This window comes from Brassica oleracea, chromosome C5, assembly GCF_000695525.1.
Source record: "Brassica oleracea var. oleracea cultivar TO1000 chromosome C5, BOL, whole genome shotgun sequence".
Classification (NCBI taxonomy): Eukaryota; Viridiplantae; Streptophyta; class Magnoliopsida; order Brassicales; family Brassicaceae; genus Brassica; species Brassica oleracea.
In genome coordinates this window covers 1,148,551-1,165,010 of record NC_027752.1, presented here as the reverse complement: position 1 = coordinate 1,165,010, position 16,460 = coordinate 1,148,551, and the positions used below count along the sequence as shown (strand labels likewise).

At 37.2% G+C, this 16,460-nt stretch overlaps 2 protein-coding genes across 2 annotated transcripts; one reads left to right on the top strand and one right to left on the bottom strand.

Moving 5' to 3' along the window:
* Positions 1-3,339: 3,339 nt before the first annotated feature.
* Positions 3,340-6,170, bottom strand: LOC106294453 (eukaryotic translation initiation factor 2 subunit gamma-like). The gene is made up of 9 exons (XM_013730009.1): positions 6,053-6,170; positions 5,745-5,886; positions 5,605-5,666; positions 5,408-5,520; positions 4,934-5,036; positions 4,619-4,846; positions 4,280-4,498; positions 3,886-4,146; positions 3,340-3,812 (listed from the first exon to the last, which is right to left on the bottom strand). Exons 2-9 carry the CDS (start codon positions 5,851-5,853, stop codon positions 3,510-3,512), a joined length of 1,398 nt encoding a protein of 465 aa, XP_013585463.1. The 5' UTR covers positions 5,854-5,886; positions 6,053-6,170; the 3' UTR covers positions 3,340-3,509.
* Positions 6,171-10,485: 4,315 nt separating this feature from the next.
* Positions 10,486-16,382, top strand: LOC106294452 (ABC transporter C family member 5). The gene is made up of 10 exons (XM_013730008.1): positions 10,486-10,673; positions 10,795-12,891; positions 12,968-13,288; positions 13,378-13,464; positions 13,657-14,358; positions 14,418-14,877; positions 14,953-15,167; positions 15,250-15,619; positions 15,704-15,943; positions 16,035-16,382. The coding sequence occupies exons 2-10, from the start codon at positions 10,870-10,872 to the stop codon at positions 16,145-16,147; spliced, it is 4,530 nt and encodes a 1,509-aa protein (XP_013585462.1). The 5' UTR covers positions 10,486-10,673; positions 10,795-10,869; the 3' UTR covers positions 16,148-16,382.
* Positions 16,383-16,460: the final 78 nt, after the last annotated feature.

Sequence of the window (16,460 nt, the reverse complement as noted above, 5' to 3'; positions counted from 1 at the left end):
TGATATGTTTTGTCAACTGTTAATTAATTAATAAGTATTCCACCAAGAAATAAACAAGAGCACAATAGTTTATTACAAGATTTCTTTGTGTTCTTATTTATTACAAGGGATTATAGGAGAAGCAAACACATGAGACCACATGAAATTCCGATTTGAAAGAGTTACGTGAATTATTATAAACACTATATATGTTCGACTAATGACCCTTAAGTGCTGTCAAAAAAAAAAAATGACCCTTAAGTATGGTTAGTGTTGTAGGCTTGTAGCTCGTTACCGGTCGGTCGAAATTAGGATTATTAAACTGGATGGTCAGTCATTCAGTCAAAGTAGATAGTCGCAAGATTCCAATATACAAAATAGTATCACACATAATGTTCTTTGACTAAATAATTTTATCATAACATAACTAGTTTTATAAAATTAATGTTCTAGTACTGATCAGGATAAGCTCCATAAGTTAAACGGTATGACCAGATTAACCAAGTGATGCCGTGCGAAGCTAGTCGGGGGTCTAAGGGCATGATTATTGGGAGTCCCTTAAGGCATCCCTTAGAGGAGCGGGGGTGGGAACCGAAGAAGAAAAAGAAGGGAAAAACCTCTAATTAAAAATTGTCCCTTACTCTCCAACGATCATTAAAAAAAAAAAAAAAAAAAAAAAACAAAACAAAACAAGGGACTTTCTCTCTCTCTTCATCCCACCAATAATGATGCCCTAAGGCCGAAAAAGTATTTCATTATTCAGTGTTGAACATTTATTATATAAAACCTTGAAAAAAGTATTAAACTAAATTTAGCAAAAAAATGTACTAAACTATACAAAAAAATAGAAGGTATACAATTGATTAAAAAAAATAACAATTAGATTATTTATTATTATTTTGTATATAATTATCTAATGAAGCGTATGTTGATTAGAAATTTTAAAGGCAAAGTTAATAATATTAAGATAATATTCTAGATATATAGAATTATGTGAATGTACAAGATTAATGATACAAATTTTTAAAAGAACGAGGACAAAAATGTGTAAAATAAATAATTTTATGAATTTAGATTAAACACAAAAATTTCAATGACTTAAATAACGTGTAATAACTGATTAGTTAACAACTAGCACAAACAAATTTATAGCAAACTATTGAAACCGTTTGAAATCTCGTATTGGAAACGAACAAGTTGTAGAAATGGGTCAGCTTCATACTTAAAGATAGAAAGAACCTCGAGATAACCTATATGACAAGCTTACGGAATATTTGAGATGATAAAGACACTTCTTTTGGATATTTATTAGCCGCTATTGGTTGAAGATAGTTAAACTAATACACATGATTTTCATGGAATGGAAATTTTTTCATTGACTCAATCAATAAACGAAATGATCAAATGACTGAATAGGCTCTCTATCAGAAACGAGAATTAACAGACTAAACAAGCGACGCGAACAAGAAGGAACACAATCAGAGACATGCAAAATTGAGGATTTCAAAAATAAACTTGGCGCCGACCGAGGAGTTTGTTTGTAGAGGAGAGCCACCGATTTCCTCCGTCGAGGAGAGCCACAGAGATTCTCCGACGCTCATAGCCACCAAGATTCTTCTACATGCAACGCCACCGAGGTTCTTCGTCGAGGAGAGCCACGGAGATTGGTCGTCGACGAAACTCTCCGACGATTCTTCGGCTACGAAAGCCACAGACGAGATTCTTCCACGGTGAGAGCACCGAGACTCTTTCTCGCGGAATCCACCGACTTCTTCGTCGCCTTCATCTTTTGTTTTCCTCTCAAAATCACACCTCCAATACTGTACCAACACGTGGCCCACAAGAGGCGTTGTTTCCACCCCTATTTAGAATACGTTCCTTAAGTTAATGGCAATTTATCTTTTCTTTTAATTGCTAACTAGATTTCGATCCGCGCGGATGTTTATTTTCATTTATTTTTATATAAACATTTTGTTTTCAATTCTACAGTAGTATAGTATAATATATATGAGGTGTGTCTATCACTTTTTAAAACATAATAATTTTATCGTATATTTTTTTTATTGAATTGGTTGTTTCCAGATCACGTTTTTTTCTTGGAAAAGATTGATAGTTATTTAGTTCCTATAATGTAGTAGACATATTATTTAGTTTTTATAATCTAAAAAATGAGTTATTTAGATCTATAATAATGATAAGATTAGAAATTTAAATGTAACATGATTTTCTAGTATTAAGTCTATTGAATCTATTTTTTAAAAAATTACACATAAATTAAGACTGTGACTTTTCTTTTAATAGAGAAGATTTCTTTAGCAAACCCATGTAAGAGACTCCAATGCACATGCTCTTAGAGATTAATTAAAATAAGGGACCCAGAAGTTACAATGAATCGAATAATATAGGCCACAAAAAGTCAATACTTAGGCCCATTTACGAGTAAATGACATTATAACTATATCCACTTCTTTTGTTTGTGTACCCATAAATGTATGTCTGGACCAATATTCGGGTTAAGCTGTGACCATTTGAATAACTTGGAGAATTTGAAGCCGTTTGAAATCTCGTATTGAAAACGAACAAGTTGTAGAAATGGGTCAGCTTCATACTTAAAGATAGAAGAACCTCGAGATAACCTATAAGACAAGCTTACGGAATGTTTGAGATGATAATGACACTTCTTTTGGATATTTAGTAGCCGCTATTGGTTGAAGATAGTTAAACCCTTTAATTTAACCCGATTATCAAAAACATTAATTTTAATACGCAACAGCATATAACTTCCACAAAACAAATACTACGTGTTAAGATTTTGGTCTATTTGTATACCATCGTTATAGGTTATAATATATAAATCGTTTTTAAATTGTAACACAAATGATTTATATCAGTTTTTCGTTTAGCTTATAGGTTTGACTTCTTCGATATATAAACTGCGTATTGTGCGTGTGTGTACCCGTACCCAGGGAATGTAACAATCGTAGCAGAACAGAATGTCAAACACATCTGAAAGCAACGTTCTCAACTTGCCAGCTTGACAAATTAGAATCGGATTTGGATGATGTCAATGGGTAAACTACAGTTGTAATTTGGTCCTCACGGTCCCCAGTATTATTAAAAATGAATGGTATACATATCCTTGTTATTTGATGTCATATAGTATAAAGTTTTCAGACCGACACAAGAATCTAGTGTAGCACACACCAATGGAAAATCATATATTAATGAGTTCATGATAAAATCAATTTTACACTGAGACATTAGTATTCGACTCAAAATCACACTTCAAATCAAAGGTACTGCAGAATGTGGTTACAGATAGATCATGCTCTAGAATTCAACAGTTTGGTATGTATTTAATTTTGTATAAAAAATATTATTTGGACGCTGTTACTAGTAACAAATTAATCCGCAAAATAGGTAGGTAACTCTCCAAAACCACCCCACAACATGACAGAGAAAAGAGTTTTATTGTAACTTGAGGGGTTAATAAACTTTTTCAGAAAGAAAAAAAAGAAGACGACAACATCTTAGAAAGGTGAAGGAGGAACTTCAATGGTCGTTCCAGCTTGAATCTGACCCCAACCAATCAAACGCCAATGCTTCTCCACACGCCTACTCAGAGCCACTTTCTCTCCTTTGCTGGTGCATACCGGCGCGGTCAGCTGCAACTTGGCCAGATCGTTCTTAACTCCAACAACTTTGGCACCAGTGGACATGGAACCAATGTTGAGCATCAGAATCTCTCCCTTTGTTAGCTTCGACACTTTCCCTTGCTTCTCGGACCCCTTTGTTCTCACTCCCAACAGTCGCCGTAGAAGAAAGAAGTTCACCTACATCAAACCCGAATTAATCACCTACCAGTTTAGAGACTTTAATGCTGTTATCATGACTTGTTGTTAATACCTCGAGTTCAACAAAGACATCGGGAAGGGAACCGATTTCACCAAGGACTTGACCAACCAATCGATCAGCACGAGTAAGTGTTGGGTCCATTGTTGTTCCAACTCCAATTAGACCTCCGGGAACTGCATACTGAAGCTCGTTCTGTTCTGCGTAGAGTGAAATGATGCGAGAGTAGATCGGAGTGCATTTTGGGTTGCCACGCTCGTCTTTCACAACGATCCCAGGTCGGATCTCGATTAATTGGTTGACCTTCAAAACACCCTTCAAGAAGACAATGTTAGTTAGAGACAGCATTTACATATAACATATAACATATAAAGCTTTTATGAAGATAGAAAATATCAGCAAACACAAACAAGTTGTACTTGAGAGATCAAGGGAGAGAGATAGATACCCGGAGGATACTTCCACCTGCAACTCCACCTTTAATGTCATCAACTTCGAACCCAGGCTTGTTGACATCAAAAGACCGAATCACTATCATGTTTGGTGGTGACACAAAATTCCTCTTAGGGATTGGGATCTTCTTGACGATGTACTCGCATACAACATCGATGTTGTACTTAAGTTGTGCTGAGACGGGGACAATAGGCGCACCATCGGCGACAGTGTTCTGCAAACATGATGTAATGAAATATTAGAACCAAGTTCACCACAAACCCTGTTCTCAGCTTAACCAACTGAGGAAATGAGAATCCAACAGGAGATTGTTAAAGTACAGAGAAAACCAAACCATTATAAATTTCTGAATGGCTTCGTGCTGGTTAATGGCAACGTTCTCTTGAATAAGATCAATCTTGTTCTGGAGGATTATGATATGCTTCAGCTGCATAATCTCAACAGCAGCAAGATGTTCAGAAGTTTGCGGTTGCGGACAGGTCTCGTTTGCAGCGATTAGAAGTAGCGCACCGTCCATGATAGCTGCTCCGTTGAGCATTGTCGCCATGAGAATATCGTGCCCCTAAAGACACAGTAAAACGAACAGGTCATTCATATCTCAATAGCAATTTTAAGAAAGAATGATGAGAAACATAAAAAATCATCATACCGGGCAATCCACAAACGACACATGCCTCAACAGTTTCATCTTGGCGTTCTCAAATCCAGGGACATCACAATTTGGACTGTCTTCTTTCCCACTTCCATATGCCCTGGAATAACATATACGCTGTTAGAGCATCTCCAATGGTGATACACCCAATTGGAGTCCTTAGAAAAAGTGTTTTTTGATTTTTTAATTATTATATTTTTTTCTTTTTCAGATAAAAAAAAAGAAATATCAACCAATCGCGGGTTGCCACATGTCGTGTGGGCCCACAAATAATGCAATGATTCACTAAGAAAGAGTCTTTATTTAGGAATTTTAAGGATCGAATACTTAGTTTTTGGTGGAGTCCACTGATTATTTTATTATTTTTTTCCCTAAGGACTCCCCCTTAAGGATTGCTGAGCATCCACAACACACAATCTTATACTAGAAGAATTATAAATAAATAAATAAATATTGCAAGAAAGAACTGACTTGAAGCACATTGGTCTAGGGCATTTGTCATCCTCGCATTTATAAATCTTTGCATTCGCATAACCAAGTTTAATCGTGATGTTACGCTCCAATTCATTCTTAAAACGAACAGTCTGCACGTGAGTCCATCCAATACATCAACTCCTCTAGTAACATCACCATGGAATCAATTCAAGAGGCATCATAATCAACTTTACCTGCACACCAGAAATAGCTTTGACAACAGTGGACTTCCCGTGAGCGACATGTCCAATGGTTCCTGAGATTACAACACTTACACAATCTTTAGCTTCCTTGGCATCAAACTTATGTATATGGCATAAAAAAAAGGTTATACCAATATTGATAGTAGCCTGGCGAGAGATGACCTCAGGGGACAGAGGATGCAGCACAGCCACATCCAATTTACTAAGATCTTGCTCCGCCAATCCCTTGTTTCGAGCCATAGCGAGATTGATTATCCAAAGTTCTTTATTCTCCTGCTTGAATCAAATCAATCAGGAGTAGTATGAAGAAAGATTCTCCAAAACACTCAGTTCCAGTTACCTAAACATCTAAAACCTAATCGGAAACTTTGCAATTAATTAGATCCCCGAGTAGCCTAGCTGGTGACTTGAGGAGATGTGATTCGAGATCGAAACAAACCTGAGCGATGCGAAGAGCAACGATTCTTTTGGTAGGGAGAGAGATTTGGAGAGAGTAAGAAAGCGGCGCAGGTAGAGAGGAAGAAGAAGACGACGACGAACAAATGCTGGTGGTGCTGCTGCTGCTCAATGTTTTTTTTTATTTTATTTTATCCAAGGGTTAATTAACCCTTTTCTTTTTTTTCCTACTTATTTATCATTATTGTTTTTAATTGTTTCCGAAATTATTATATTTCTCATATTAGTTACCAGTTATAATTTTTTTTATATGAATCACATGATTCACATCGTTAAAATTAGAGTTGGTTACATAAATATAGGCAAGTTTCCGAATACAATGATTTATTTATATGAAATTTTTTTTCGGTGAAATTTTTTTAAATTTTTGTCACAAAAATAATTTTTCAATGTAAAAAAATGACCAAACTAAGTTTTACCTTATGGTTAAAAATATTTTTACCTTATGGTTAACTAATATAGATTTAGGATTTAGAGTTAAGTAGTGAACTTTTGGAATAGGAGGTTCAAATTTTAAAAAAATATATATAAAAAATTCAAAATAAAAATGGACTATTTTAATCATTTTATTTTTTAAGAGCTATTTTTGTGACAAAAATTTTAAAAAGGTTATTTGAAATAATTGCCCTATATATATTCTACAACAAACTAGTAAGATTTATTTACTGTATGAAATGTTAATTCAAAAAGAAAGTAGATACAATTTTATATTAAAAAAAAATATTTACAAATACAACAGCTAAGGAACATACATCAGCTTGAGTGAGCCTTGCCAGATGAATTAAATTACATATAGTCTTGGGTATAAAAATCGAGAAAACGTGTAAAACAGGGTCATAATAATAAAAAAAACTAATTGGTGATAGAGGTTTTGCTAGAACCGAACAACCAGTTCAATTCTATTGTCCCGGTTCGGCTGTGATGGCTTACATGGGCTTTTATGGTGTTTTAAGACTGGGGAGCAATAGAGCATTATGGGCCCAAATTGTCCCAACTTATGTATGCGCGTATGAATAAAAAACTTGAGAAGAACACAACACTATAAAGAAGTGTGGATTGTTTTTGTTTTTGTAATGCGCTATTTAACATTATATAAAACGATGATGTTAACTCATTTTCAGAATAAACGGAAACAAATTCATCAAAACGAAATGGTTTTAAGAATAACCAAATGTTTCTTATAAATATTCAAAATATATAATAAGAAAAGATCCATTTGGACAGCAAAATCCACTGAGGTCTTGTTTCATACGCCTAAAGGCTAAAAGGTGAGCGAGACAGCTTTAGTGGTCGGTGACAAAGAAAAAGACAACTCGGCAACGTTCAACACGAAGTTTCTACTTTCTAGTACAGTCGTCGTTGAATTTGATGAGGTGGGCCCTTGACTGGGCCTAACTCAGACCCGTACACTTCAAAAGAAAAAAAAAAGTCTCCTCTTCATAATCAGTCCCAAACCTTCCACAAACTTGATACATACTTTCATTTACAGTCGCATTCACCAACAACCGTTACCAATTCCAGTAGTTACGAATTAAATTGTCGACATAATAACATATCAAAGGACTAGGACCTAAGTCTATGATTACTGAATATTTTATTACACGCGATCAGCTTTTTTAACGTTGTAATTTCTGTGTTAGGCTCATAAAGAGGCTTATTAATTAGGTCATATCGACACATCAAAAGGACGTGTGAGATAAATATGTTAGGTCTATACATTCCACCATCATCACGCACGTTACACAGTGTTGGAACACAAACTTTTTACCAACTTTTTAGCCAATTTTTGTATAATTTCGAGTTAACGACTGATAGTGTTGGACGTTACTGATAAAATGATGAAAAGGTAAATAGTTATGTTATCTCATTAGTATTTTATCAGTAAATGTATGGTTTTCAATCATCTCGTATACGTATTATATTAGGATACAAAATAATGTAAATTACTAAGCTGTTTAATTAATCAAATGTCTTGTTATCATGCGTTTAAAAATCAATTTCAACATTTATCGTTGTAATCGATTCGGATTTAGAAATACATCTTTTTATCTCAAAAGAGAAAACTCCACAGATCAATTGACATCTAGATTTCACCTTTTTGTTTGTCTTCGATGAACCTCTGCATAAGCGACATTTTGATCCATATATATTGTTCTTTACCTTTGTAACACGTTATTTATTTTCATCTAAGAAAAAGTACTTTTACTTATTTTTTATACACGAAGAAGTAATGACAGAACAAATAAAGGAAGTGGGAAGTGAGCTGGCCTAGGCTGGAAGTGGTGCATAAAAGTTTTGAACAAAGCCATTCGATACCAAACAAACGCAAATGACAAACTATGCATCAATAGTTATATTAAATCATCGTGAGAATATTGTATTTATATCGTCATTATTTTCTGTAAGATTATAGTACATTATCATGGCTTGTAGATTCTTACATCATCGTTCCAATTCTTTCAAGTTACATGAGCCATTACATTTGAAAATATCATGTCATGAAAACGAAGTGAGCAGAATAATTGGATAATATACTGCCAGGAAATAATGCATATTTTTTAAGAAAAATGTATATATATATATATATATGCACGAATTAAACGTATAATCATTAACTAAACATTGTTGATGGTTTTTTACAAAAAAAAACATTGTTGATGGTTCAACGTACGTACCGTGTACTCTGTAGGCAGTATAAAACTATATCAATCATGTATAAAATGACATCACGTACATATTTCAAAATATATAGTCATCAACAATTGACATTAGTATTATAAAATGGTATGCCACGTATGAGAAACATTTTGCATGGCATGTGTAGTAAGTCGTCATCTGCACATCAACGAATATTGCCTCCACAAACAAACATACGGGCACTAGACAAGAAAATAATTTCGCTATCATACTCATCATAGCATAATGGTTAATATTTTAATTAAGATCCGCCTTTTCGATTGAATATACCATCATGCTCTCACTTGTGCAACTGTGCAAGAGTGGTACGTAGATTTTGACTTAAATTAAATGAATTGAGCATATATAACTTAAATTATATTCTAAGATACGGTTAATTTGGTGGGATACATATGTTTTGCATTGATAATTACATCATTAAAGATTGACCTGAATCTGAAAAACGTATTGGATTTGTGATTAGCAAGAAATATATGTTTGAATATTTAGATTTTGTATACTCAGTATGTGGACTATAAACCCTTGTTACAAACTCTCTTAAAGTTATTCTAATTAGTTTAATTCAAGTTGACACATTTGTCTCATTGTTCAATGCAGAGATATATTGTTTTTCTTATTAAGTTGTTAACGTATCTATCTCCACTTTATTATACAAAAGTGAATTTAAACGTTCAATATGTGTATAGTACCGCACAAATCACATATATAAATTGATAGATATGATTAAGTAATGTAATTTGGAAAAAATAGAGACTGACATCTGAATAGTTTAATTAATATTTGTAGATATATACTCACGTGTAGCACGAATATTCCATTATTGTAGGCCTGAGCGTTCCAGTATCCGTTGGCATTCAGATTGTGTTTTTCGGATTTCAGTTTTTTTTTATAACACTTCCTAGGTCTCATTCTAGTAAATTTTCAAATACAGGTCGGATTCAGATATAACACATCGGGTTCAGGTCAATTTTGTATCACATCATAGAACCCATAAAGTAACCATATATCATTCGGATTCGGGTTATATCGGATCGGTTCGGATATACCCGGAATAAAATCTAAAATTTAAAAGCAAAACATAAGAAATATATACTTATGTATATATAACTAAATATTTAAAGTATTTATTTAAATTTTAAATACTTATTTTTAGATAGCATATCAAAAAAAAAAAAAAAATTGAATATTTGAAGTATATATTCATGTTTCATATAATTATATTGTATATTAGTTTGGACATTCGGAAAGGTTTTTCCGGATATCTTTTCGGATTTTTTGATTTTTTCGGTTTTTCGGGTTCGGATATGTTTTGTACATTTCGGACCGGGTACGAATCGGATTTTTCAGTTCGGGTTCGGTTCGGATTTTGGATTATGAATGTTATGCCGAGGCCTATTCCATTGTATCAACGATGTACTCAAGAGAATAAAAACGTAAAAAGCGAAACATGATTCATTGCTTAGTAAGGCTTAAAAGTATTAATCATAGACGCTTTTATTGAAAATAGTGGTCAATAATACACTAGTTAATGTAAAGACAAATGAAAAACCAAAAGCATAAGAGTCAGATTACAAGCATACTCGCATTTGTGACATGAGACGTCAAAAGAAGACACCCATCGTTCGTAACTAAGCACGACCCTTTAAACAAAAAAAAAGAAAGGGAGCTTATGGCTTTAAGTATTGGATTAACAAACTAACTAATACAGAAGAGGCGAAAGGAGACGCCTTTATTAATCCCCAATCTTCGTTCTTTTTACAATCGAATCGATCTAGAGAGAAAGAGAAGAAAAGCTCATCTCTTTCTTCGAGTTAATTTTCAATTTAAGCGGAAAGAGAGATCTTCTCTGCTTTCAGCTGATTGGTTTCTCTCTCTCTCTCTCTCTGTCTCTGATCTAACCAAAGCTGGTAAGGACCAAAAGCACCATCTGTGATTTGATTATCACGTGTTAGATATGCAGAGAAACTCTATTTTGTTTTGATTCGCAATGTGTCGATGCGTGTTTTTTTTTTTGTTTTTGTTTTGCAGCTTGTGGTCTCTGGGGATGCTCGTCGTTATAGCTTGTAGAATCCGCCGGCTGATCTCAAACGAACTTTCTCAATCATGGATTTTAAAGAGATCTCGTCCTTCTTTATAGATCACCTCCCACTATTGGAGCTCTGCTCGGTCCTCACCAACCTCGCGCTCTTTCTAGTGTTTCTATTCACTCTCTCCGCCACGCAGATTCTCGTCTGCGTCCGGAGAGGAGGAAGAGATAGACTCTCTAAGGAAGACGTTAATTTAGAAAGAGAGGCTAACGATGTTAGTTTCGGGACCGTGTTTAAATTTTCCCTGCTATGTTGCGTCTATGTGTTAGCCGTCCAAGTTTTGGTGTTAGTGTTCGATGGAGTTAAGGTTATTAGAGGAGCTAGTGACTGGTTTATTACTCTCTTCTTCCCAGCTGCTCAGTGTTTAGCTTGGGTTGTTATTACCTTCTTAGCTCTCCATTTGAAGTACAAGCCGTCGGAGAAGCTACCTCTCTTGCTGAGGGTATGGTGGTTTGTAGCGTTCAGTGTTTGTCTATGTACTTTGTATGTGGACGGGAGAAGGCTAGCGGTTGAAGGCTGGAGAGGTGGATGCTCTTCTCACGTTGTGGCGAATTTAGCCGTTACGCCTGCTCTTGGTTTTCTCTGCTTCGCCGCGCTGAGAGGTGTTTCCGGTATCGAAATTCGTCTAACCTCTTCTGATCTTCAAGAGCCTCTGCTTGTGGAAGAAGAAGCCGCTTGTCTTAAAGTGACTCCGTATAGTACAGCTGGACTTGTTAGCCTAGTGACATTGTCTTGGTTGGATCCCCTTCTCTCCGCGGGGTCGAAAAGACCGCTTGAGCTTAAAGATATACCTCTTCTCGCGCCGAGGGATAGAGCCAAGTCGAGCTACAAGGTTCTGAAGTCGAACTGGAAGAGGTCCAAGTCGGAGAATAATCCTTCTTTAGCACGCGCCATTCTCAAGTCCTTCTGGAAAGAAGCAGCTTGCAATGCAGTCTTTGCTGGCTTGAACACTCTCTTATCCTACGTGGGACCTTACATGATCAGCTACTTCGTTGACTATCTCGGAGGGAAGGAGATCTTCCCTCACGAAGGATACGTCCTCGCGGGGATCTTCTTCGCCTCCAAGCTCGCGGAGACCGTCACCACGCGTCAGTGGTACATGGGGGTTGATATCTTGGGGATGCACGTTAGATCAGCTCTAACGGCTATGGTGTATAGAAAAGGTCTCAAGCTCTCGAGCATAGCCAAGCAGAATCACACGAGCGGAGAGATTGTGAACTACATGGCGGTTGATGTCCAGCGGATAGGAGACTACTCGTGGTATCTTCACGATATCTGGATGCTTCCGATGCAGATAGTCCTCGCTCTCGCGATCTTGTACAAAAGCGTGGGGATAGCGTCTGTAGCTACGTTGGTGGCGACGATAATCTCAATCCTTGTCACCATTCCGTTGGCTAAGGTTCAGGAAGAGTATCAAGACAAGCTGATGGCTGCGAAAGACGAAAGAATGAGGAAGACTTCGGAGTGTCTTAGGAACATGAGGGTTCTGAAGCTGCAGGCGTGGGAGGATCGGTATAGAGTGAGATTAGAAGAGATGAGGGAAGAGGAGTACGGATGGCTTCGGAGAGCGTTGTACTCACAGGCTTTTGTTACCTTCATCTTCTGGAGCTCACCGATCTTTGTATCAGCCGTTACATTCGCTACTTCGATCTTCCTAGGCACTCAGCTGACAGCTGGAGGTGTTCTCTCCGCTCTGGCGACGTTCAGGATCCTCCAGGAGCCGCTTAGGAACTTTCCTGATCTGGTTTCGATGATGGCTCAGACTAAAGTTTCTCTTGATAGGATCTCCGGGTTCTTGCAGGAGGAAGAGCTTCAAGAAGACGCAACTGTTGTTATCCCACGTGGGAGTTCGAATGTAGCCATAGAGATTAGAGACGGTGTGTTCTGTTGGGATCCGTTTTCTTCGAGGCCGACGTTATCTGGGATTCAGATGAGAGTGGAGAAAGGTATGCGCGTGGCTGTCTGCGGCACAGTTGGCTCTGGAAAATCAAGCTTCATCTCTTGCATCCTCGGAGAAATACCGAAAATCTCTGGTGAAGTAAGTTAATAGTTACTTACTTTATTATTCTCTGAAAAAAAAACCATTAATCTTTTTGATGATGATTGTTGTATAGGTTAGAATATGTGGTACTACTGGGTATGTGTCACAGTCGGCTTGGATTCAGTCTGGTAACATTGAAGAAAACATTCTATTTGGCAGTCCAATGGAGAAAGCAAAGTACAAGAACGTGATACAAGCGTGTTCCCTAAAGAAAGATTTAGAGCTTTTCTCACATGGTGACCAGACCATTATAGGAGAGAGAGGCATAAACCTCAGCGGTGGCCAGAAGCAACGTGTACAGCTTGCGAGGGCGTTGTATCAAGATGCTGACATTTATTTACTAGACGATCCTTTTAGTGCTCTTGATGCACACACTAGCTCTGATTTGTTTAGGGTAAATAAGCAATTCCATAACCACAAATCTCGTTTTTAATATTTTGATTGTGAACGTTTGCATAACGCTGTAGTTAATGGCTTATACAGGATTATATTCTATCTGCGTTAGCTGAGAAGACTGTTGTTTTTGTGACGCATCAAGTTGAGTTTCTTCCTGCAGCTGATCTAATATTGGTAAGATACTCCTTTTCTTGATTTTACTACCCATTAACTTCTTCTACTGTTGGTCCTTTAGAAATGCTAAAGAGTCTCCTATAGGTGGCTATGATGAACTTGTCTCTATTGTTGCAGAGAGGTAAAACTGTTGTTCAAACCATTTCTCTTATGACAAGCTCTGAACATATTTTTATTTGTTTTGTTTTAAAGGTTATGAAGGAAGGGCGGGTTATTCAATCGGGTAAATACGATGATCTGCTACAAGCTGGTACTGACTTCAAGGCCTTAGTGTCTGCCCACCATGAAGCAATCGAGGCAATGGACATCCCAAGTCCATCCTCAGAAGACTCTGACGAAAACCCAATCCTGGATAGTTTGGTCATGCATCATAACTCAAAGTCAGATATTTATGAAAACGACATCGAGACTTTGGCCAAGGAAGTTCAAGACGGCGGATCCGCTTCGGATCAAAAGGCAATCAAAGAGAAGAAGAAGAAAGCAAAGCGTTCCCGCAAAAAGCAGCTTGTTCAAGAAGAAGAGAGAGTGAAGGGAAAAATCAGCATGAAGGTGTACTTGTCATACATGGGAGCAGCGTACAAAGGGCTTCTGATTCCTCTGATTATACTGGCGCAAGCTTCTTTTCAGTTTCTCCAGATTGCTAGTAACTGGTGGATGGCTTGGGCGAATCCTCAAACTGAAGGCGACCAGTCTAAAGTAGATCCTACGGTTCTTCTCGTTGTTTATACTGCCTTAGCTTTTGGAAGCGCCGTGTTTATATTTGTGCGAGCTGCTCTGGTTGCAACTTTTGGTCTAGCTGCTGCTCAGAAGCTCTTCTTGAATATGCTTAGAAGTGTGTTCCGTGCGCCAATGTCATTCTTTGATTCCACTCCTGCAGGCAGAATCTTGAATCGAGTAAGTAACTGTAACTAAAAATGTTATTATCACCTTCTGATTATTGTCACTGTGTACAGGTTTCGATTGATCAAAGCGTTGTGGACCTTGACATTCCATTTAGACTCGGCGGGTTTGCTTCAACAACGATACAACTATTTGGAATAGTCGGTGTAATGACCAACGTCACCTGGCAAGTCTTCCTTCTTGTTGTTCCAGTAGCGGTTGCTTGCTTCTGGATGCAGAAATATTACATGGCTTCTTCGAGAGAGCTGGTCCGCATTGTTAGTATCCAGAAGTCTCCAATAATTCATCTCTTTGGGGAATCAATAGCTGGTGCAGCCACGATAAGAGGATTTGGCCAGGAGAAAAGATTCATCAAGAGGAATCTTTACCTTCTCGATTGCTTTGCTCGACCTTTCTTCTGCAGCATCGTTGCAATAGAGTGGCTTTGTTTGCGCATGGAGTTGCTTTCCACGCTTGTGTTTGCTTTCTGTATGGTTTTGCTCGTCAGTTTCCCACATGGAACCATTGATCCTAGTAAGTATCTCTACCTCCTTTGGCAAAATAGCAATCCATAGTTCCTAATCTAAGCTGCTTGTGTTGTGATAATAGGTATGGCAGGGCTTGCTGTGACATACGGGCTCAACTTGAACGGACGTCTATCACGGTGGATACTTAGCTTCTGTAAGCTTGAAAACAAAATCATCTCTATCGAAAGAATCTATCAGTACAGTCAGATTTTAAGTGAAGCGCCAGCAGTTATAGAAGATTCCCAACCGCCTTCCACGTGGCCTGAGAGAGGAACAATCGAGCTTCTTGACGTTAAGGTACTTACTAAGCAAATACATCTCTGTATTCACTTTCTTTCTTTCAATGTGTTCTTATTGTATTGTTATTTCCTTTGTTAAGGTTCGTTATGCTGAGAATCTTCCAACGGTGCTCCACGGGATAAGCTGTGTGTTCCCTGGAGGAAAAAAGATTGGTATAGTTGGAAGAACGGGAAGCGGAAAGTCTACTTTGATTCAAGCTTTGTTTCGGTTGATTGAGCCAACCGCTGGAAGAATAACTATAGACAACATTGATATCTCTCAGATTGGTCTTCATGATCTCCGTAGCCGCCTCGGTATCATACCTCAGGATCCTACATTGTTTGAAGGAACAATCCGAGCTAATCTTGACCCTCTTGAAGAACATTCAGATGATAAAATCTGGGAGGCTCTTGATAAGTCCCAGCTTGGTGACGTTGTTAGAGGAAAAGATCTAAAACTCGACTCTCCAGGTATCTAATTGCACCAATAAGGTGCTTATGTTATAGATCTTTTTTTCGATTCTTTGTACTGATTCTTGGATTTGAAACATGAAGTGCTGGAAAATGGAGATAACTGGAGTGTTGGACAGAGACAGCTTGTGTCACTTGGGAGAGCATTACTTAAACAAGCAAAAATACTTGTTCTTGATGAAGCAACAGCATCAGTAGACACAGCAACAGACAATTTAATCCAGAAGATTATCAGAACTGAGTTTGAAGACTGCACCGTCTGCACCATTGCTCACCGGATCCCAACTGTAATCGACAGTGACCTTGTTTTGGTTCTCAGCGATGGTTAGTCATATTATAATACAAAACCAAGAAACATGTATTTTTGTTCTTCATATAATTCAATTTTTGTTTTATATGTGGTATGTGGTTGCAGGTAGAGTAGCAGAGTTTGATACTCCTGCGCGGCTCTTAGAAGACAAATCATCCATGTTCTTGAAACTGGTGAGCGAATACTCCTCAAGATCTAGTGGGATGCCTGACTTGTGATCATTGATGTTAAAAATTTGAGGTTAGGGGTTAAAACTGAAAAATGTGACAAAGCTTACAGTCTCTTAAGTAAGAGAGACTTCCCACTGGGTACAAAAAAAAAGAATGACATGATGCAGTCTTTGCGCTCATATACTTTTAAAGCTGTTCTTATGAACATTGAAAGAGACCTTTTTGTAAGGAACACAGCTTCTGTGGTGATCTTTTAAAATGTTATCGGTAATCTGCAAAAATATGTCTTTTTGCCGTTTAGAAATGATTATTATTAATTGTTATTATGCAATAAATCATACCATGAAGCAGTGAAAAAATA